This window comes from Nuphar pumila, chromosome 1 (assembly GCF_984573655.1).
Source record: "Nuphar pumila chromosome 1, dmNupPumi1.hap1.1, whole genome shotgun sequence".
Classification (NCBI taxonomy): Eukaryota; Viridiplantae; Streptophyta; class Magnoliopsida; order Nymphaeales; family Nymphaeaceae; genus Nuphar; species Nuphar pumila.
Genome location: NC_143249.1, coordinates 169,057,783 through 169,080,926, shown reverse-complemented (window position 1 = coordinate 169,080,926; position 23,144 = coordinate 169,057,783). Strand labels below are relative to the sequence as shown.

The following is a 23,144-nucleotide window of genomic DNA, read 5'->3' as shown; positions in this document are numbered from 1 at the left end:
AAAAAAATGTATCTCTAGCCTGATGTATGTTCAAATGAGAAATACTGCCAACAATGTGCAGATGTAGGCAACAATGAATAGCAATGCCCACTAGATGTAGGGCCTTCCAGAAATTTTCAGAGGGTCAGATATCTTTCCCATCCAGGGAACAACGCTATGCTGGGAAGCACAGCTAATGGTAGAAAGTAGGCTTCGAAATTCCCCAGAATTTTAGAATTGAAAAATTTATAAAACAGAAAACGCGAACAGAAATATTCATGCATCTAAAACGAAAGAAAATTAACATTCAGATGTTTCTTAAAAAAGAATCTGGTAAAACTTGGGATAGAATACAAGAGGCTTGGAACTGATCACAAGTATTAGGTTTAGACAAAATGTTTTTTTTATTGGGTATGAAAAATACACAGTAAGCCGATATCCCTAAGGCTCTCTGTTGTATCAAACCAACAGGTGTCTAAGAAAATATACATCAAAGTTGGATGATTCAAGTTGGTTAAACAAAGAGCTTTACCCCTTACTAAAGTAATATAAACAAGACTCATACAAAACACCTAAGAGACTATGTATGAAGGAATGGAAATGATGAGAAATATATGCTAAGTCAATATTTTTCGATACCCATGTGAGAACGACCATAGCCATATAATATTTTGAATAGATGGCCTTTTAGCAATCACCAAAACAACCTTTGTACCAACATCCCACCTCATTTGAGATGAACATCACTGACCAAGAAACCTCATAAGCGACTCCGATGGATTTGAATTAATTCCAGGTTGGATGTGATTCAGCTCAACATATCAGTGTTTGGCTGTTGAATATATAGAAAGATGAACTCCCAGGTATGATGAACCACCAGCGTGGATCAAATAGGGTATGTAGGGATCGAGTGATCTCTTCTGTCTGCTGCAAAGAAATGGAAGGGGATAAACAAATACTATTTACATGAATACTTTCCAGCAGATGCAAGAATCTACGAAATTAACACTCAACATTTTCTGGATTAAACCCTCACTACTACAGGAACCTGGTTTAGATGAGGGTGAGATCCTCATATGAATTTGTTGGAGAAGAAGCATGAAACGATCTCACCTTGCCAAGCTTGGTATGTGCTTAAAACGTGTCCCTCTCAGAAATATAATCAATCAGCTTTAGAAAACAGTCATTAGTCACAAATAAGACTAATCAGAGGTTCTATATCATCCTTTTGTGATTATGAGAATCACGGTATGCAACATTTTTTTTTTACTCTTGTTCCATCAACAAGAGCTGTAGTTGGGAATTTCATCAGAAACATATACCCTCTTCCAGACGGGTCTTGGTGTATCCTAATTTTGTCTTAACGTTGATGATTTAGGAGACACCAAGAAACGTCAGTCCTGCAAAGAAAATCATAAGGCAAAGAACCCAGCAGTTGAAACAGAGATGTCCATGATAGTGCACGAAAACAAGGAATTATGTACAGCACCCAAATAAAAAAAAAATATTAATGATCCGAACGTCATCATGACAAAAGAGAGTCTCAATACTTCTGATGCTTTATCAACAAAATTCTGAGATGAACAGAAAATGTGAATCTATTACTGCTCAGGTTCAAACAGTGAATGATAAGCTCTCAAAATTTATACCCCTTTTTCCCTTTTTTTTTTTTTTTAGGAAGCTGAGGGTGGGAGGATGGTAACCCCAATTCAATACTCTATTGTTGCTGAAGGGTCAGAACCACATACAACAATGCAAAGGGCTACGTTACCCTGTTTCCTCATTCCACCGAAGGGTTCACAGCTGAAACAAGGAGGACTTTTAGGAAACACAAAGCTTATTATTGTAACAGGGAATCTAGTCATGGTGGCGTTAGGCAAGAAGGCAACATATGTCATTGACACAGGGGAGGGGGGAATCTTATAGGAATTGCAAAATACATATGAAATACATTGAAATAGCATGCTCAAACTGTGATACAAGGGGAAGAAAATAGGAATTCGAAAATCTTGAAACAGGAAATCAATCGACTAAACAAAACAAACAAACAAAAAAAAAATAAATAAAAAAAATGCAATGTTGCGGATGAAAAACACAGATACATAATAAACAACATGAGCTAAAGACTATTACGACAAGGTATTGGGCATAGCATGAACGTGGAAGCAAAACTGAAGGGACCCACGGAGGAATTAACAAAGAGGAAAAGATGTTGGAATATGATATTCCTTTGTTATAGCATAAGGGGATGTTTGGCTTGCTATAGGCAACCGAACATCCTCCATGGTGCATTAATAAGGGCTAAAAACAGAAGAAACAAGGAAAAGTTCAGAGAAAATCAGAGAGAGGGGAGGGAGTTTACCGCGATCAAAGATTCGGGATCAACTGGACTCCGAGTTATTGCTGCAACCTCCGTTCCCTTCAGTCGACTATGCAGAAGTGGAATAAGACAGTGGAAGGGAAGAAGGAAAGGGAGCCGTGGAAGGTTGGTTCGCGATAATGGATCCTCGAGGGAGCCTTCCTTCAGACGACTGCAAAGGAGGTGCCCTGAAAGAATGCTTCCCTATTTTGTTCTGCAAGGAGACCAAGGCCGATCACCAGAGAAGAGAAGAAGTAGATATAGGAATTTGATGATATGGAGGGTGATGCGAAGTGGATGTCCGATCTTAATGAAAATGATGGATGCCCTACAGAAGCGATGGAGGCTCATTCTTAAAGGGAAACAGAAGGTTCGGGAGGAAGAATTGGTTGAAGATCAACGGTGTGGAGAAGATGGGTTTGTTGCAAATTGGACGGTGGTGAGAGAAGGGAAGAACGTGCGGGAGAGTTCGTTAAATTTTTTTTCTAAATTTTCAAAAAGGTGGTCATCTTTTAGAAAGATTTTTTTGAAAAGTGGTTCATGCTGAGGTCTTTGGTAAAAATGGTCCAAAAAGTTTAAAAATCATCCGTTTTCTTCGTAGCTTTTCTCGATTTTTTTTTTTTGGTTTTTTATGTTATTTTTCTATTTTTTTGTATTTTTAGAATAATCCTAAAGCTTTACGAGAAGTTAAAGATTTAAAACTAATTTTTTTGTGTTTTTGTAAAAATATTTACAAAAGGGAAATTTTCAGAGAATTTAAAAACTATTTTGAGAAAATTTCTTCAGAAATGGGTTTAGATCCGGTTTTTGAAGAAATATGGATTTAAAGCACCGGATTCGGATCCGGAGTTGATTTTGAATATATCAATATGAATTTTAATTCAGAGAATCTGAAGAACTGATTTGATTTTCTCAGAAAACGGGGTTAGGGGCAAAAGGGTCATTTTTACAAAACTTTGAAAAATTTGGGGTGTTCACAAACCAGTTTTGGAAAAAGAAGATCAACACAAGGGTTGATCCAAAATGATCAGTTTGAAACCAATTTTGGTAAAAGAAGATCAACACAAGGGTTGATTCGAAATGACCCATTCAAAACTAGTTTTGGTAAGAGACTCAACCCGATGATCGTCTTTGAAATGGACTAGTTTGAAAGCCAGTTTTGAAAGACTCAACCCAAGCTTTTGAAAAAGACCGTTGCTTTGAAATGCCCTCGACAATCATGATGGAGATTTTATAAAATTCATGATTTTGGACAGACCCCTATAGGTAATCCTATCACTCTCATGAATGATGTCAAGATTGTCCCTTATCTTGAAGGAAGAAAAATAAGGATTTGAAGAAAATTAATAGAAATTGATGGTGAAATATTTTGTTTGGTTCTGCCTGTATACAAGGCATTTGAAGTAAAAATAGAATTTCAAAAGATGCCCAAGTATAGCACAGGAAAGAAATATTGGATATCAGAGATACAAAAAAACTTGATGCTTCATTACTGTAATGTTAACAAGTAACTGGTGACTGAAATGACATCCTAAGGAGGACATATAAAAAGAAAGGAACTGCGACTACACTGTCCCTTTAAAAAGACAAAAAAAAAATGAAATGAATGAGAGAACATTGGCATCATCATCCTCTTGAGTGGTCAGGGAAGGTGTCAGCAAGATAGCTGGCTGACTCTCCTCCTTATCTTTTGCAAGAAGCTTTCTGTCGATGCAATCTTGCATGATGTTCTTGAAGACGAAGCAACGTTCACTATCGTGCCCCATTGCTCGGTGGAATTTGCAAAATCGATTCTTTCATTTTCCCTTGGTGACAGGAGGATCAACAACCTTTGGGAGTTTAACCATTCCCTTGACCAACATATATTCAAGAACCTTCTTAAGGGGCTGATATAGGGGAGTGAATTTTCGATCATAACCCCAACCATCGTGCTTTGGCTTCTGCCGAGTAATTGCTTTCTGTTGAGAGTTGAATTTGGGAAGGCTTGGTTTGTACGACCAGCTGGTTCTCTTCTTTTTCTTTGACAAAGAAACTCTTGTCGACGCAGTCTTGAACAATATTTTTGAAGACGAAGCAGTGGTCGGTGTCATGTCCTACTGCTCGATGGAATTTACAGAACTGATTGGAGAATCTTCCCATGATTGTGGAAGGGTTTATGGCTCTTGGGAGCTTTACTAGTCCCTTGGTCAGCATATATTCAAGGATTTCTTCATGCGGTCGATCTAGAGTAAAATGGTGGTCGTTATCCTAATCATCACACTTTATCTTTTCTTTCTGCAAGAATTTCTGGTGCGAGTTCGACTAGAACAACTTGTTATTATGTTTGCAGATGTCCCTCTTTCTGCCTTCGTTGCCGCTTCTAGCGGCATTCATGGGGAAGGTGTCAGGTGTCTTTTTCTTGGTAGGCGACTTTTTGCCTTAAGTGCCTTCTAGGAAGAACATGGTCAAATGAGTTTTGGGATCGCCAGTTCCATCAAGCTTGATAAATTGGCGAGAAAGGTCTTCTTGGCTGTCATCCCCTTTTAGGCTATCACAGATATTCTTGCTTGTGTATACCCTCTTTTCCTTGTCTTGGGCTTTTAGGTTTTTGACTAAGCGACTCATCTCTCTCAGTTGTAGTTGGATATGATTGACATCTAGCTGATCCTTGGGCTTATTGACATATTCAAGCTCTATGATCTGCTTCTTGAATTCTTGGCGAGCTTGCAGGAATGCTTCTTGCTCTTCATCAGAGATTTCATTTATAGAATTTGTCTCTTTTGAAGTATCTTCATAATGAGCCTTTTTCTTGGCAATTCTGACATGTTTCTTCACAGGCTTGCCCTTGGATTTCTCCTTGGAGGGCCTCTTTTCTGAACTTGCCACGGCTTGCACTGATTATATCTTGATCATCATTCTTTTGAATAACTGATATATGGAGGGATCAATATCATCCATGCTTGTTTGATCCTGTCCTCTAGCAGATCTCAAAGAATCTATCTTTTGCTCGCTACTACTGCTCTAACTAACATGCCGAGACGATGACATCTTCCAGTCGGATCTTATGACAATGCCAAAGCTCTCTGCTGGTTTAAATTGATAGAAGATTTTGAAAAAGTAAGTTTGGTAAAGAAAATGATAAATAAGCGAGAGTTGGAATCAGGCTAACAATTGGAGAGAATATTTCATTACCAGAGATTGGGTGATCAGGAAAGTTGTGATAATTGTGTTATCGCTCTCATGAAGGAAGTAAACAAGTAAAATATGCCTTGTTACCCTGACAGGGTTGTCAACCATGATGAAAGAATGAATAAGAAAACAAAAGATTTGGGCTGACAGTTTACCACTGCAATGATCAGGGGATTTACTGAAAAATATGAGAAGAGTAATGTAAAGAGATTTGAAAATAGATAACAGGATTGATAAATAGGGATCAAAATCCAGGAGAAAAGGAAAGAGAAAAATACATGATTTTTTAGAGAGAAAAATAGCAGGCAGGATAAAAATAAGGTTAAAAATTCAAGATTCAAAAGAAAGGAAGAAAAGAAAGAAAATCACCTAGAGTTTTGGAAAACAGAGATGTTAAATAATTATTTCTAGGGTTTTTTGAGAAAACTAATCTGAAGAAGCAAAGATAGAAGAAATATACACTTGGGTTTTGAAAATAGAGGAGAAATTTTGTAAGAAATACCCAAGGTTTGAAAAAAACTATCCTAAAAAAGGTAAGGAAATATAAGAAATACGCAAGCGTCATAGAATCAAAGTTGTACAAACAAGGATGCGCAAACAACACTCCCTAAAAGCTTACTCTAAAAGCACAAGTTTTGAAATGGTTGTTGGACCCTGATCCTAACTCTAAGGCTTAGATTATCTGAATTCAATCAAGATATGCCGATATACTCAGACTGAAGCTTGAAGTACGTGGCATAAAAAATATCTTCGGTTTTAAGGTAATGATTTTCTGACATCTTTGATATGGCCCTTAGTACGTGGCAAGGGGGTTGTTAGCCCAAACAAGTGGCCCAGTTATGAGGCTTTTTCCCAAACTACGGTTCATGAAGAAAGCCCAGCAATGTGAGATCGAGACAATATAGATAGGGATGTTTTCAAAAATATGATCAACATGCAAGAAATTCAGATGGCTCTAATGCAAAGACATAAAGAGATAGAATTTTGAAATTCATAAAGAAGCACAGATTTGCATACAATGTTTGCATTCAATCCCTAGATTGAGGAGGGTTGTATTAGACCTAAGTCCAAGTGAGCATGAATAAATCTCCTCAATTTGGTCCTACCAAACTATACTTAAACCTATATGCATCATGTCAGTTGGGTTAGAGTCTAGGCTCCTAAGATTTGCATGAAAATAAAACTGACATTTTAAAGAATAATGACTTAGGCAAATTTTGAACAAGGCAAAGGCATTAATTCGATCAGATGAAGATGTGTCCCATCTTGGTTGCCAAAACTGTGATGGTTGCAAAAAATTTCCTTTCTTTTTAGAAAGGGAAAACTCTCGCAAGGTCCACTTGACCTTTGGAAAAAGATTTTGAAATAACTTGCCTCCATTTTTAGAAAATGCGGGAAAATGGGGAGACGGGGCTTGCTCGTCGGTACGAGGTTCAACCATTCATGGCGTCTTTACCAGGGGTAATTGAACCAAGGATCGAATTTATGCTTTTGTTTTGCTCGAATTTGTTTAAGAAATTATTTTGAGTCCTAAATGCACATGGAATCAGGCTTGTGCTATGAATTTTTAGAAAATGTCATCTTTGAGAATATGGTGCATGTTTTGGAAAATCACTTTGATTTGAAGATGTTTGGAGAATATTTCAGAATTGAATTTCCAAGTGATTTCAAAATTGATTTGAAAATATATGTTAAAAGATTATTTGAAAATAGACTTGAAACAAACTTAAAATGATTTAAAAAGTCACTTAGATTTATTAAACTTAAAATCAATTTGATTTTGAGATTGAAAATGAAATTTGGAATTTGAACTTGAAAAGTTAAAATTACAAATGAAATTGGAAGTTGAAATCAAAATTGGAAATTAAGAGTTTAGAATTAAAATTTGAAAACTGAAATTTGAAATCTAAATTGAAAATGGAATTGAAAAAGAATGAAATTGGAAATGAAAAATTGAATTTGAAGCTTGAAATTAAAATTAAGATTTTGAAAGATTGAAGTTGAGAATGAATTTGCAAGTTGAAATCGAATTTGGATTTAAAAGTTGAGCACTGAAACTTGAAACTGAATTCTTGAAATAAAAAAATGGAATTGAAATTAAAGTTTAGAATAAAGAATTGAGTTTGAAATTTCAAGTTTTGAAAATGAAAATCGAAATTGGAATTTTAAAATGAATTTACTTTTAATTTTGAGAATTGAAAATCGAGATTGAATTTGAGATTTATATTTTGAAAATTTTAATTGAAATCTAAAATGAAGGATTAAGATTTTAATTGAAACCCAAAAAAATGAATTTTGGAATTGAAGTAGAAAATTGAAATTGACAGTTAAAATTATTTTGAAAAGAGGATTTTTAGAAAATTAAAAAATTTGAAAATACTTTGAATAAACTTGAAAAATAAAATGAAAAATCACTTGAAAAATACTTTGAAATTGAAAATATTTTGAATAATTATTGAAAATAGAAAATGATGCAATTTTATCCTAAATGATAAATGTACTAAAAGGAGTTCATTGAGAGTTATTTGAAATTTGAATTTAAAAGCAAATTTCATACTTTTATAGAATTAAAACAAGATTAAATTTTCATATATTCATGACTGTGGCCACGAATATATTTTGATTTAATCTTTGTTTGAATTTCAATAAAAAATGAAATAAATTTTATGCTTTTATAGAATTAAAACAAGATTAAATTTCTATATATTCATGACTGTGGCCACAAATATACTTTGAATTACTTTTTTTTTTTAATTCTAATAAAGAAAGAAAATAAATTTTTTGAAATATGATGATTTTTTAAAATGACCTAAGAGTGTAGGTCAAACTTTTTTTAATAAAGAATAATAATTCTAAGTATTATTTATATTTCGACTATGGTCATAAATACGAACTTTACTTAATTTTATTTATCCTTTATCAAATGGTGCATGTGCCATTCATGTTTCCATACTGTATTTAAGAAAAATAGAAAAATGCAACAAGTTAAAATGAAATTAAAAATTAAACTAATATGCTTATTCATTTTAAACTAAGAATAAAGTAAAATTTTCATTAATAGAATTATTACAACCTTTGAATTAATCACAATAATTGAAAAGAATATAAAATATAAACTCCTGATCTGTTTATGACTCTGAAGAGGAGTTCTAATTCGACTAGGACTCTGAAAATTTTTGGTTTTCTAAGAAGTAAATGGTGAGATTTAAACCAAGCTTTTGAAAACTAGTAAAAATGAAGTGAGAAAACAAACTTTGGGCTAAAATCTCAGAATTTTAAAATTCCATGATAAAGGTATAACAATTTTGATTCTTGAAGAGATAAATAGAAGGATTTTTGAAAGATTCTCTCAAAATTGAAATCAGGGTCAAGAGTCCTGATCCAACTGGGACTCTTCAAGCAGAGTCCTGGTTCAACTAAAACTTAGAGTTTTTGACTCATTTTGAAAGATTTTAAAAAGATTTGATTAAAAGTAGGCAGAATACCAACGAAAGATAGAGTCCTGATTCGATTAGGACTCCGAGAAAGAGTCCCAATCCGGTTAGAACTCTAGAATTTTGGCTAAAATGGAAGATTTTGAAAGTGAGATGAGAAGATTTTAAGAACAAGTGAAGAACAGAAAAAATAGACAAAATCTGGATAGAGTTCTAATTCAATTAGGACTCTGAGAAAGAGTCCTAATTCGACAGAGACTCTAGAATTTTAGCCAAAAATAAAGGATTTTGATAAGCTTTCTCAAAAACAGGTAAAAAGGGTAGTAAAAAATAGAGTTCTGATCCAACTAGGATTCTGGAAAAAGAGTCATGTTGGACTGGTATTCTAAAATTTTGGCTAAAAACGACAAGAATGGGCAAAGATATGACCACAACTAGTTTAACATCAGAAGGAGGTTTTAAAAAGATTCAAAAAGATGAAAATATAGAGTCCTGATCCGACTAGGACTCTGAAATTTTTGAGATTTTTGATAAATAAAGGGATCCAGAAGCGACACCGCCTAAATGGGTCTCATCTGATAATTGAAATTGAGTTTAAAATGAATTCAGATTATTTTCTAAGGAAAACATTTCGAAATATAAGATCCTGGGGGTTGGCAAATGGCAAAAAATATCGATTTAAAACCGAGATTTTGAAATTGATTTTGAAAGAAAAGTTTTAAAAACTTGAATCTGGATTTAATATTTTGAAAATGGGAGTTCTAGATCTCAATAATGAGATGCAATGCAATGCAATGAAATGAAATGATATGTCGAATGCATGTAGTGACCTGCAGTGACACATGAAATGTAAACACTGGATGAGGGAAAAAATTTGAGGTGTTTACAAGATCAAACGACTAGAACAGTAACTTGAGTGAGAGAGAGAAGAACAAAAGATGAACCAATTACGACTCAAACAACAACTGGAGCGAAAGATAGAAGAAAATAGAAAGTTGAGAGAGGACATGATGAATATAGTGACATCGCTCAGACCGAACCCCTTATCCTAGATCTCTCTACGAATTTGGTATGCCCCATTTCCTCTCTCTCTCTCTCTCTCTCTCTCTCTCTCTCTATATATATATATATATATATATATATATATATATATATATATATATATATATATATATATATATATATATAATGACGACAAATCATTCATAGCCTATAATGGTGATTATGAGGTCGCCATTATAGCATATAATAGTGACTTCATGCTTGTTGTTATAGGCTATAACATAATTTAATTCTCGCCATTATCTCCTATAACGACGACTATGAAGTCATCATTAAAGGCTAGTCGTTGTTATAGGGTCATCATCGTCAACGGCTAAGTAGCCGCCATTAGAATGTATCCTTTAACGACAACCTATAATTGTCATCATTATTATTCAACAAAGGGTGAAACTAGACAATTAGTTTTTATAGCCGTTATAGGTCAATAACGGCGACAAAAAAAGCAATAGCAGCACCTTTTGTTGCCGCTATTGACCATCTTCCTTGTAGTGGAGAGGTATTAGAAAAGTTAGTTAAATGATGATTGTTAGGTAGATATAGACAATTTCAATTTTAAATTCAACTTCAATTTCAATTCAGATTCAATTTCAAAACCATTTCAATTTCAAACTTCAATCTCAATTTCAAATTCATATTTAATTTAATTCAATTTCCATTTTCAATTTCAAAATCATATTCAATGATTTTCAAGCTAATTTTCCAAGTAATTTCCAAATCAAATCTTCCAAATCATTTCAAGTCAAAATCTTCAGGATATTTTCTAAATGATTTTCTAAAATATATTTTAAACTCAATTTCGAAATCACTTGGAAATTCAATTTTAAAATATTTTTAAAGCATCTTCAAAGCAATTTTCTAAAGCATTTACCATATTTTCAAAATTAACTTTTTTTTGAAAATTCATTAGCACAAGCATATTCTTTGTGCATTTAGGACTTAGAATAATTTCTTAGGCCAATTTAGGGAAAGCAAAGGCATAAATTTGATCTTTGGTTCAATTACCCTTGTTAAAGACGTCAGAAACGGTTGAACCTCGTATCGACAAGTGACCCCTGTCTCCCAATTTTCCTACATTTTAAAAAACGGAGGCAAGTTATTTTCAAAAATCTTTTTCAAAAGGTCAAGTGGACCTTGCAAGAGTTTTTCTTCCTAAAAAGAATTTTTTTTTCAATGATTATAGATTCGGCGACCATGATGGGACTCGTCTTCATTCTGATCAAATTGATGCCTTTGCCTTGTTTAAATTTGTCTAAGTTATTATTCTGCAAATGTCAGCTTCATTTTATGCAAACCTTAGAGCCTAGAATCAAACCCGCCTGACATGATGCATATAGACCTAGGCATGGTTTGGTAGGACCAAATTGATGAGATTTTGCTCATGTTCACTTAGACTTAAGTCAAATATAACTCTCCACAATCTAGGGATTGAATGCAAACATTGTATACAAGTGCATGCTTCTTAATGATTTTCAAAATTCTATCTCTTTAGGACTTTGCATTAGAGCCATCTGATTTCTTGCATGCTTGATCATTTTTTCAAAACGTCTCCTACCTAAATTGTCTCGGTCTTCACATTGTTGGGCTTTCTGACTGAACAATAGTTCGAGACAAAGCCACACAATTGGGCCACTTGTTTGGTCTAAAAAAACCCTGCCACGGACTAAGGGCAATAGTCCAAAGTATATCTGCAGGCGCTAAAGGATGTTGAAAACCATTACCTTAGAACTAGAGATATTTTTTATGTCACGTACTTCAAGCTTCGGCTTAAGTATATTGGTATATCTTGATTGGATTCAAATAATTTAAACTTTAGAGTTAGGATTAGGGTCCTACAAGCCCTTTTAAAAATTTGCATGACAGAGTCAGCCTTTTAGGGAGTGTTGTTTGCACATCCTTGTTTATACGGCTCTATGATTCTATAATTCTTATTTCTTTATTTTTCTATATTTTCTTGCAGTTTCAGAATAATTTTCTCAAAACCCTAGATAGCCTTTCCTAAAATTTCCCTTTATTTTTGAAAATCTAGGTGTATATTTTCTTTATTTCTTATTTTATATATCAACATCTCTTCTTTTTCTTCAGAATAATTTTTTAAAACCCTGGAAATCTTTTTCTTCTAGATCTTGATTTCTTCAAATCATGCCTGCTATTTTCCTCGTATTGTGTATTTCTCTCCTAGATTTCAATCCTTCAATTTCAATCCTGTTATCTGTTTTCAAAATCTTCTCACCTTATTTTTCTCATATTTTTCAGTAAATCTTCTGATCATTGCGATGGAAAATTGTCCACCCACTTTCCTTTTAATGCATGATTTTTCTTTGGTTCTCTCACAGAGATCGTTTTATCAAGAGACATCTTTTTTCAAAACTAGCATTTTCTTCATGGTTGACGACCTCGCCTAGGTAACAAGGCTCATTTTAGTTGATTACTTCGTTTTCTAGAGTAACAACACAATTGTCACGATCCTTGTGGCGATGTCATCATTGGTAATGGGATATCCTTTTCAAAATTGTCAACCTGATTATCAATGTCTCCTTTATCATCTTTCTCTTCAAAACCTTCTTTCAAAAATTATTGTCAGTCTAACCATCATTTTGGTTCCTGCAGAGAGCATTCATCAATATCCTTTCCCTTTGTCACACTGGGGCACCTTTTGAAAATTTGTCTTTACTTCAAAACGTCTTGTATGCAGGCAGGGCCAAACAACATCTTTCATCATTAATTTCTATAAATTTTCGTCAATTCTATTTTCATACCTGTTTAGGATAAGGGATAATCGTGAGACCTTTATTTCTCATTCTTGAGTTTCAGAGTTATCTTCTCTATTGGAGGTGATGCAGTCGAAGATCGAATGACTAGAACAGTAACTTGAGCGAGAGAGAGAGAGAGAAGAACAAAGGATGAACCAATTACGACTCGAACAACAACTGAAGCGAAAGATGGAAGAAAATCAAAAGTTGAGAGAGGACATGCTGAATATAGTGACATCGCTCAGACTGAACCCCTTATCCTAGATCTCTCTACGATTTTGGTATGCCCCATTCTCTCTCTCTCTCTCTCTCTCTCTCTGTATATATATATATATATATATATATATATATATATATATATAATGACGACATTCTTATGTCGCCGTTATAAGTCTTAAATCATTCATAGCCTATAATAGTGACTATGAGGTCGCCATTATAGCATATAACGGTGACTTCATGCTTGTCGTTATAGGCTATAACATAATTTAATTCTCATCGTTATCTCCTATAACAGCGACTACAAAGTCATCGTTAAAGGCTAGTCGTTGTTATAAGGTCATCTCATCGTCAAAGGCTAAGTAGCCGCCATTAGAATGTATCCTTTAACGGCAACCTATAATTGTCGTCATTATTACTCAACAAAAGGTGAAACTAGACAGTCAGTTTTTATTGCTGTTATAGGTCTATAACGGGGACAAAGAAAGCAATAGCAACGCCTTTTGTCGCCGGTATTGACCATCGTCCTTGTAGTGGAGAGGTATTAGAAAAGTTAGTTAAATGATGATTGTTAGGATTCAGGTTGAGTAATTTAGACATGTTTCTTGAATCTGGTATAATAATTAGACCCAAAAACTAACCCAATTTTTTTATTCAGATTTAGGTATGAGTACTTTTGAAGACCCATGGGTTCAAGTAAAAGTCAATTTGGGTTGGTACGGTCAGACAGATTTTTAAATCAGATCTAGCAGATATACCCAACCCGACCCATTTTTATTTGGATCGATATTTAAGTATTGATTATGGATTCGAATTTCGGGTATGACTGAAAATTCTGGACCCAAATGGGTTAAGATGTTTAATTAAAAAAAACAAGTTAGTTTCAAATGGTTCAAGTCAAGATACTACTAAGATGCAAACATGTAAGAGTTACTCAATGAATTTGTTTTAATACAAGTAGGTTCTACTAAGATTTTTTTCACTTTATAGAGATAGAAAAGTTATTATAAGAGAAACGTGTTCGATTGACAATCATATTTTATTAATGATGATTATATTTAAATTTCTGGTGGTTGGCATACTTTTTATGTTCAGCAGGGATATATTTATAAATAAGCTGAAACAGCTTGATTTCATATCGATTATGCCATATGAATCAGCCAATTTGCAACAATATTGACAACAGTGGACCCAACCCGAACCCAGAACCCGAACCTGCGTGTCTATAAATATCAAATCTTTTTTTTTTTTAAGAATATAAATATATATCAGGTGAGTTCGGGTATACCTGACCCAGTTAAGAGAAACCTTGTTATTTTGCATCATTAAGCATTGCTTAGATCTTGTCTCATCTTGTTTGGGTTAGCTCTCCCTAATGATAAATCATTTTCAAAATCTGTAAAAAGGGTTTTTCCATTATGTGTTTAGTTTTTTCATTTCAATTTTTATAATTATCCATGCTCATTTACTATTTTAATTCTTCTAAAAACCAGGACTGGTTACAGAACAACAAGTTCTGTAATAGGTTAATTTCCTCATATTGAACAATGACTTTCCGAAGTCACCATTCTCAAACCAAATTTAATTTTTTATCTCTGTAACTTAAAATAGTTTTCTGATTGTGTTGAGCAACATTTCCCAGAAATTTGTGAGAAATTGAGTCGGTTTAGCTCTTGAAACACCCAAATTACCATAACTTGTCTGTTGAAATATAATTTTCTCCTTCTAAAATTTATTCTTCAATGTTTCATTCATATCTCAAGATTCAGAAATAATTTTGAGATTATGTAAAAAAGAGATGCTTCTCTGATGTGTTATAAATCCATGGATGCATTTTTAGCTTGATTTGATCTGTTTTAGGCCTTTATTTACCCAAAATACTCTAACAAGTTCCTTTAATTCTGCAAATTTCTGTTTTAATTAGATAAAAAACCTTAATTCGATTTTTTTTTTCAATATTTTCTTGCATTTTTCGATTCTAGAGAATTTCTAAAGTTGTTAGGAGTGTCTATATCAATTTTCATAAATTTCTATTTTCAGTTAATCTGTCATCCATTGCATTTTTCAAAACTAATTTTACAAAAAGCATTATTTTTGTTAAAATGAAGTTAAATTAGATATTTTAACATTTTAAAAATCAATTTTAAAATATAATTTATATATTTCATAATTACAAAATGGTTTTCATCAATTTAGAATACCTTAGATTCTTTGTAAACAAATTTTGGAGTTTATTTGCTTTTTATTTCAATCATTTTCAATATATTTTCATAAAATCCTCAATTTCAAAGTTAAATTCACTTTAAATTCAAATTTTAAAGTAAATTATATATTTTGAAGCTCAAACTTGAAAACTTAAAATTATAAAATACATTTTCAAATGATTTTATAAAGTCATACATCATTTGCATTTATTTTGTTTAATTTTTCTTTATTTTTGAGGCATAAAAGGCTATTTTGGATATTTTTCTTTAATTTTCCAATAGTTGAAGAAAATTCATAAAAAACTATATTTATTTCTAACAAGTTTGTTCATTTTTGCAGGAATTTTCGTTTTGTCATTTCTTTTTCAATTATTGTACTAATTCAAGGGCTATAATTGAACAATTAATGAAAATTTTACTTTATGCTTAGTTTAAGAATGAGTGAGCATATAGTTTAAATTCAATTTTTATGATTAATTTGTTTTATTTTTATCTTTATTTCAATTACACTATGGTGAAACATGAGTGACATGTGCACCACTTTAATAAAGTGTAATAAAACTAAGTAAAGTTCGTATTTGTGGCCATAGTCAGAATATGAATAATACTTAAAATTATTATTCTTTATTGAAGAAAAGTTCGACCTATACTTTTAGGTCATTTTTCAAAAATCATCATATTTCAAAATTTATTTTTTTCTTCCTTTATTTGAATTCAAATAAAGATTAATTTAAAGTATATTTGTGGTCGTAGTCATGAATATATAAAAATTTAATCTTGTTTAAATTCTATAAAGGCACAAAACTCTCTTTTAAAATAAATTTGGAATAATTTTTCAATAGAATTTCTTTAAAACTTTTATAAAATAATGCATTCATCATTTAGGATAGAATTGCATCATTTCGATTCTTTTTCTAAATTTTGAACCTTTTTCAAAATATTTTCTATTTTTCAAGTGATTTTCGAAATCATTTCAATTTATTTTCAAACATTTTTAAGTTTATTTCAATTTATTTTCAAAACATTTTCAAATTTATTTCAAAATATTTTCAAATCATTTTCAAGTTTATTTCAAAGCATTTTTCAAGCTATTTTTGAAATTACTTCAAAGAATTTTTTAAATTATTTTCAAAATTATTTTAAAGCATGTTCCAAGTTATTTTTTAAATAATTTCAATTCAAATTTCAAATTTAATTTCACTTTTGAAATAAATCCAATTTCAATTTCAATTTCAATTTTATTTTCAATTTTAAGTATTATTCAATTTCAAACTTCAATCTCAATTTCAAATTCAGATTTAATTTCATTCAATTTCCATTTTCAATTTCAAAATCATCTTGAATGATTTTCAAGATAATTTTCCAAATCAATTCTTCCAAATCATTTCAAGTCAAACACTTCAGGATATTTTCTAAATAATTTTTCAAAATATATTTTCAACTCAATTTCGAAATCACTTGGAAATTCAATTTTAAAATATTTTTAAAGCATCTTCAAAGCAATTTTCTAAAGCATGCACCATATTTTCAAAATTAACTTTTTTTTGAAAATTCATAGCACAAGCATGATTCTTTGTGCATTTAGGACTTAGAATAATTTCTTAGGCAAATTTAGGCAAAGCAAAGGCATAAATTCGATCTTTAGTTCAATTACCCCTGTTAAAGCCGTCAGGAACGTTTGAACCTCGTACTGACGGGCGAGCCCTATCTTTCAATTTTCCTGCATTTTAAAAAACGGAGGCGAGTTATTTTCAAAAACTTTTTCAAAAGGTAAAGTGGACCTTGCGAGAGTTTTTCTTCCTAAAGAGAAGAAATTTTTTTGCAACGATCATAGATTCGGCAACCCAGATGGGACTTGTCTTCATTCTGATGTAATTGATACATTTGCCTTGTTTAAATTTGTCTAAGTTATTATTCTTCAAATATCAACTCCATTTCATGCAAACCTTAGAGCCTAAAATCAAACCCGGCTGACATGATGCATATAGACCTAGGCATGGTTTGGTAGGACCAAATTGAGGAGATTTTGCTCATGTTCACTTAGACTTAGGTCAAATATATCTCTCCACAATCTAGGGATTGAATGCAAACATTGTATACAAGTGCATGCTTCTCAATGATTTTCAAAATTCTATCTCTTTAGGACTTTGAAGTAGAGCCATCTGATTTCTTGCATGCTTGATCATTTTTTCAAAACATCTCCTACCTATATTGTTTCGGTCTTCACATTGCTGGGCTTTCTCACCGAACCATAGTTTGAGACAAAGCCTCACAACTGGACCACTTATTTGGGATAAAAAACCTCATGCCACGTACTAAGGGCAATAGTCCAAAGTATATCGGCAGGCACAAAAGGATATTGAAAAACCATTACCTTAGAACTGGAGATATTTTTTATGCTACGTACTTCGAGCTTTGGCTTAAGTATATTGGCATATCTTGATTGAATTTAGATAATCTAAACTTTATAGTTAGGATTAGGGTTCTACAAGCCTTTTTTAAAATTTACATGACAAAGTCAGCCTTTTAGGGAGTGTTGTTTGCACATCCTTGTTTATATAGGCTATAACATAATTTAATTCTCATCGTTATCTCCTATAACAGCGACTACAAAGTCATCGTTAAAGGTTAGTCGTTGTTATAAGGTCATCTCATCGTCAAAGGCTAAGTAGCCGCCATTAGAATGTATCCTTTAACGGCAACCTATAATTGTCGTCATTATTACTCAACAAAGGGTGAAACTAGACAGTCAGTTTTTATTGCCGTTATAGGTCTATAACGGGGACAAAGAAAGCAATAGCAACGCCTTTTGTCGCCGGTATTGACCATCGTCCTTGTAGTGGAGAGGTATTAGAAAAGTTAGTTAAATGATGATTGTTAGGATTCAGGTTGAGTAATTTAGACATGTTTCTTGAATCTGGTATAATAATTAGACCCAAAAACTAACCCAATTTTTTTATTCAGATTTAGGTATGAGTACTTTTGAAGACCCATATAGGTTAATTGGTTCAAGTAAAAGTCAATTTGGTTCGGAACGGTTCAGATCAGATGTTTAAATCAGATCTAGCAGATATACCCAACCCGACCCATTTTTTTTTTATCGATATAAAAGTTTGAGCATGGATTCGAATTTCGGGTATGACTGAAAATTATGGACCCATATGGGTTAAGATGTTTAATTAAACAAAACAAGTTAGTTTGTCTAGATACTACTAAGATGCAAACTTGTAAGAGTTACTCAATGAGTTTGTTTCAATTAATACAAGTAGGTTGTAGTAAGATTTTTTTCACTTTATAGAGATAGAAAAGTTATTATAAGAGAAACGTGTTCGATTGACAATCATATTTTATTAATGATGATTATATTAAAATTTCTGGTGGTTGGCATACTTATTATGTTCAGCAGGGATATATTTATAAATAAGCTGAAACAGCTTGATTTATGCCATATGAATCAGCCAATTCGCAACAATATTGACAACAGTGGACCCAACCCGAACCTGCGTTTCTATAAATATCAAAATCTTTTTTTTTTTTTAAGAATATAAATATATATCAGGTCAGTTCGGGTATACCTCTGATGGGGATATTAAATTCTATTACCCACACCCAACGATTGCAGGAAAATTAAAAAAAATCACTTACACAATTGAGTGTGAAAATTTCTGGCTTTTGTTAAGCAACTCGTGCTTTGCTTGTTAACAATTGTACAAATGGCCTCAACTCGTGACAAAGCCTGACTTTAAGATCCAACTATATAGATAGACCTAAAGCTGCTTCAGACACAACAGTCTTCATCTCTCTATACGTTTTTTGTTTACAAAGATTTCCTTACATCACAAAGGCCGTGCCGTCAAACACCCCAAAACTGAAGAAGTCCACATCCCTGGACCTGCAGTTGACTGCACTGGGACAACCATGGTCTTCAACTCGAGCTCTCTTCGATCTACTAGAAGAAGCCCCTGAGTGGGACCCGTTGAACCATTCTTCTTCTGATGAGTCTTGACCCTCCTCCATCATCTCCGTCATCATGCTTTGTAGCTCCTCCTGGCCATAACTCTTTTTCTCATTTCTAACGTTGGCCATCATAGACATGAGCTCTTGAGTAAAATCTGACAAACCATCGTCGTCGTCGTCGTCGTTATCTGAGAGGTGGTAGAGACCAGCATCGTACAATGTCCTCTTCCGTTCATCCGACAGTACTGAGTATGCCTCTTGAACCTTCTGAAACTTTCTCTTGGCTTCCTCAGCCTGTGATGGATTACTTCTCATCCATTTATCAGGATGCCATCTCATGGCGAGCTTGCGGTAGGCTCTCCGAATCTCATCGTCCGAAGCGTTGGGGCCGACCCCGAGTTGGATGTAGTAACAATCCACCATCTTCACACCGGAATCCGACGCACACCGTAGACTTCAAACTTTTTCCGACCACCGACTTCTCTTACAAGGAACTCAGGCCGAAACCCGAATGGGATGCTTCTAATTAAAGGTCTAGAGGGAATGTGGTGTTGGTGTTCTGGTTGCGCCCATCACTGTTGTATTTAAAAGTCTCTCGAGCTTCCATAACCTTCTCGGTCCCCGTTAGAAGTCTCTCGGACTTCCATAACCTTCTCGGTCCCGCGTTAGAAGTCTCTCGGAGGTTGATGCCAAATCATATTTGGACTACTCGAAAGAAAAAAAAGCACTCAACTCATGGTTACCCGAAACATATTGTAAACTTCCGAAGCCTTCTCTACACGCCTGCTTTACAAGATGCATAAAGCCACGTTATAATATAGATTATATTTTTATGAGAAGCTTGCTTTTTTTTTATCGAAATTTGTTTTTGGTAAAAAATATATGGTACATGTTATAATATCGATTATATTTTTTCAAATAATATCTCATAAAAGCTATATGTGGATTAGTACCTTTTATTTCGTCGGAACATACAAACAATTGCAACAAATTAACTAGGCTCTCATCCGTCGATTATTTGGTATAAATCCTTGAATCATGCTTTTAAAAATGTAGCTTTAGAAACCAAACATTTACGGTGATCAACTTTAGCATCACCCAAAAATTCACGCTCACATGTCATAACCTGGCAATCCAAACATCAATCTATACTAAATGCACCTTGTAGATGACAGATATATTTACCAAAAAAGGTTAAAAGAAAACAAGAAAAAAATAAAAAAATTATATATAGGGACAGTAATGGGTTGGTGCTAAACTACATTGGTACTAAATCAGAGCTAAAGCGCTATGATCGTCCGTCATGTTAACGCACAAAAAATAGCATGCCAATTACGGTCCTCTTAAAGGTCTTGGTGCTTTTAGTGTGCTACTAAGAGCTGAGCGTATTTTTTTAAAAAGGTCTTTAGTGGCATACTAAAAGCACTAGTAAAGGTCCCAAACCTTTAGCGGGACCTTTACTGATGCTTTTAGTGCATCAATAAAGGGTTTTTGATGTGATTTTTTTCGCATGCGTTGTCCATCCATCAGTGCGTGCAATGGACGGTTTGTGCGTTGTAGCTCCGATTTAACAACAAATGAGTTTTAGCATGGATCCATTTCACTATATATATAAACACATGCGCGCGCACACACACACAATAGAATATGAGAACGATAGTGTGAACCCAAATTTTTTAAGGATGCATAATTTTTTATGCTTGTTGGATTTCGTATTTTTTTGTGTTTTTTATTTTAATTACAGTAAGGCAATGGATTGGTTGGATCATATGTATTTTCGAAAATTCTTGGAGAAAGAACCATGGTATACTGGTCATAATCTTTTAGAGTCTGTTGTCGAATTCTATAATCTGTCAATAAACACATTCAAGTTCGAAAGCAATGAATTGATCATTATATTAGAGAAAGTGGCACAAATCACTCTGATGTTAAGTATCATGGGAAGCTAGTGACAGGACGTCGGTCCCGCGTTAGAAGTCTCTCGGACTTCCATAACCTTCTCGGTCCCGCGTTAGAAGTCTCTCGGAGGTTGATGCCAAATCATATTTGGACTACTCGAAAGAAAAAAAAGCACTCAACTCATGGTTACCCGAAACATATTGTAAACTTCCGAAGCCTTCTCTACACGCCTGCTTTACAAGATGCATAAAGCCACGTTATAATATAGATTATATTTTTATGAGAAGCTTGCTTTTTTTATCGAAATTTGTTTTTGGTAAAAAATATATGGTAAATGTTATAATATCGATTATATTTTTTGAAATATAGCTTTTAAAAATGTAGCTTTAAAAATGAGGCATTTACGCTGATCAACTTTAGCATCACCCAAAAATTCACGCTCACATGTGAGAACTAGGGATGGCAGTGGGGCGGGGCAGGGAACAAGGTCTCCACCCCTGCCCGGCCTCTAGATTAGAACCTTAATCCCCGCCTCCATCCCCGGCGGGGATGAATTTTAACCTCCACCCCCGCCTTCATCCCTGTTTCATGTCCTCCATCCCCGGTTCAAACGGGGATGAGGTGGGGCGGGGCGGGGATGATGCGGAGAAAAGTGGCAGGGACGGGGCGGGGCGGGGATGAGGGTACGTCCATCCCGCCTCCATCCCCAAATGGGGATGGATTTTAACCTTCGTCCCCGCCTCCATCCCCGTTTCATACCCTTCATCCCCGGTCCAAACGGGGCAAGCCGGGGCAGGGCCCCGCTTTCCCTCGGTCCACTGCAACCCCTAGTCAGAACCCGACAATCCAAACATCAATCTATACTAAATGCACCTTGTAGATGACAGCTATATTTTCCAAAAAAGGTTAAAAGAAAACAAGAAAAAATAAAAAAATTATATGTAGGGACAGTAATGGGTTAGTGCTAAACCACATTGGTGCAAAATCAGAGCTAAAGTGCACTGACCGTCCATCACGCGCATTGATTGATGGTTAGCACGCAAAAATCACATGCCAATTAAGGTTCTGTTAAAGGTACGGGACCTTTACTGGTGCTTTTAGTGTGCCACTAAGAGCTGAGCGTATTTTTTAAAAAGGTCTTTAGTGGCATACTAAAAGTGCTTGTAAAGGTCTCAAACCTTTAGCGGGACCAATAAAGAGTTTTCGAGGAGATTTTTTTTTGCATGCGTTGACCATCCATCAACACATGCAATGGACGGTCAGTGCGTTGTAGCTCCGGTTTAACAACAAATGAGTTTAGCACAGACCCATTTCACTATATACATAAACACATGCACACACACACACAATAGAATATGAGAACCAAAGTGTGAACCCAAATTTTTTAAGGATGCATAATTTTTTTTGTTTATTGGATTTTGTATTTTTTTATTTTTTCTTTATAAGTACCGTTAGGCATGAATCCTTGAATATTGCATGATTTATTTCGGTTAGAATATTAAGAGTTTTTTTATCAATTTGCATGCAAGAATAATTTTGATGTTTCTGTATGGGAACTATGTAAACTATAAACATAAATTTTTTATGTTTGTAATCCATGAATGTTTATAGAAATTTGGGTTGTACGTGTGTGTAACATTTTCTGCAAGATGAAACAAATTCCAGTTAATTATGTTTGTACAAACCATTCTAAATAAAATTTTATGATAGTTGTTTATACAAAATACGAGTGCAAGTTATTAAAAAATAAGTCGTTAGTCCTTAACCATTTTGATACTTCATTTGGTAAATTTAATTGGATTTTATTCATTTCAATATTGTTTGTCAGGTAGGAAAGAATGAAATTATGTTCATTTTAATATTGTTTAGTATGCATTTTCACTTGACTATTCCTTATTTTTATTATTGTAGAAATTTCTTAGTATGAGAATTTTAATATGGCACCAAAAAAGAAAAAAATGTGTGGCCTATAATAGACTTCACAAAGAAGAGTAAATGTACTTCAAACACAGAACGTGAGTACTTGATCATTATGCAATGGGTCATAGTTCATATACAGAAACATACATTAAGTTTTTCATCTAGGTAGAGAGGGAGCCTGCTCCATGGCCAA

General features: G+C 33.7%; 1 protein-coding gene across 1 annotated transcript; it reads right to left on the bottom strand.

Annotated features, from left to right (window-relative positions):
* Nucleotides 1-18,979: 18,979 nt before the first annotated feature.
* On the bottom strand, nt 18,980-19,703 carry LOC149851241 (uncharacterized). Its single transcript, XM_090014315.1, has one exon. It carries the CDS (start codon nt 19,553-19,555, stop codon nt 19,007-19,009), a length of 549 nt encoding a protein of 182 aa, XP_089870441.1. The 5' UTR covers nt 19,556-19,703; the 3' UTR covers nt 18,980-19,006.
* Between the last annotated feature and the right edge of the window lie 3,441 nt (nt 19,704-23,144).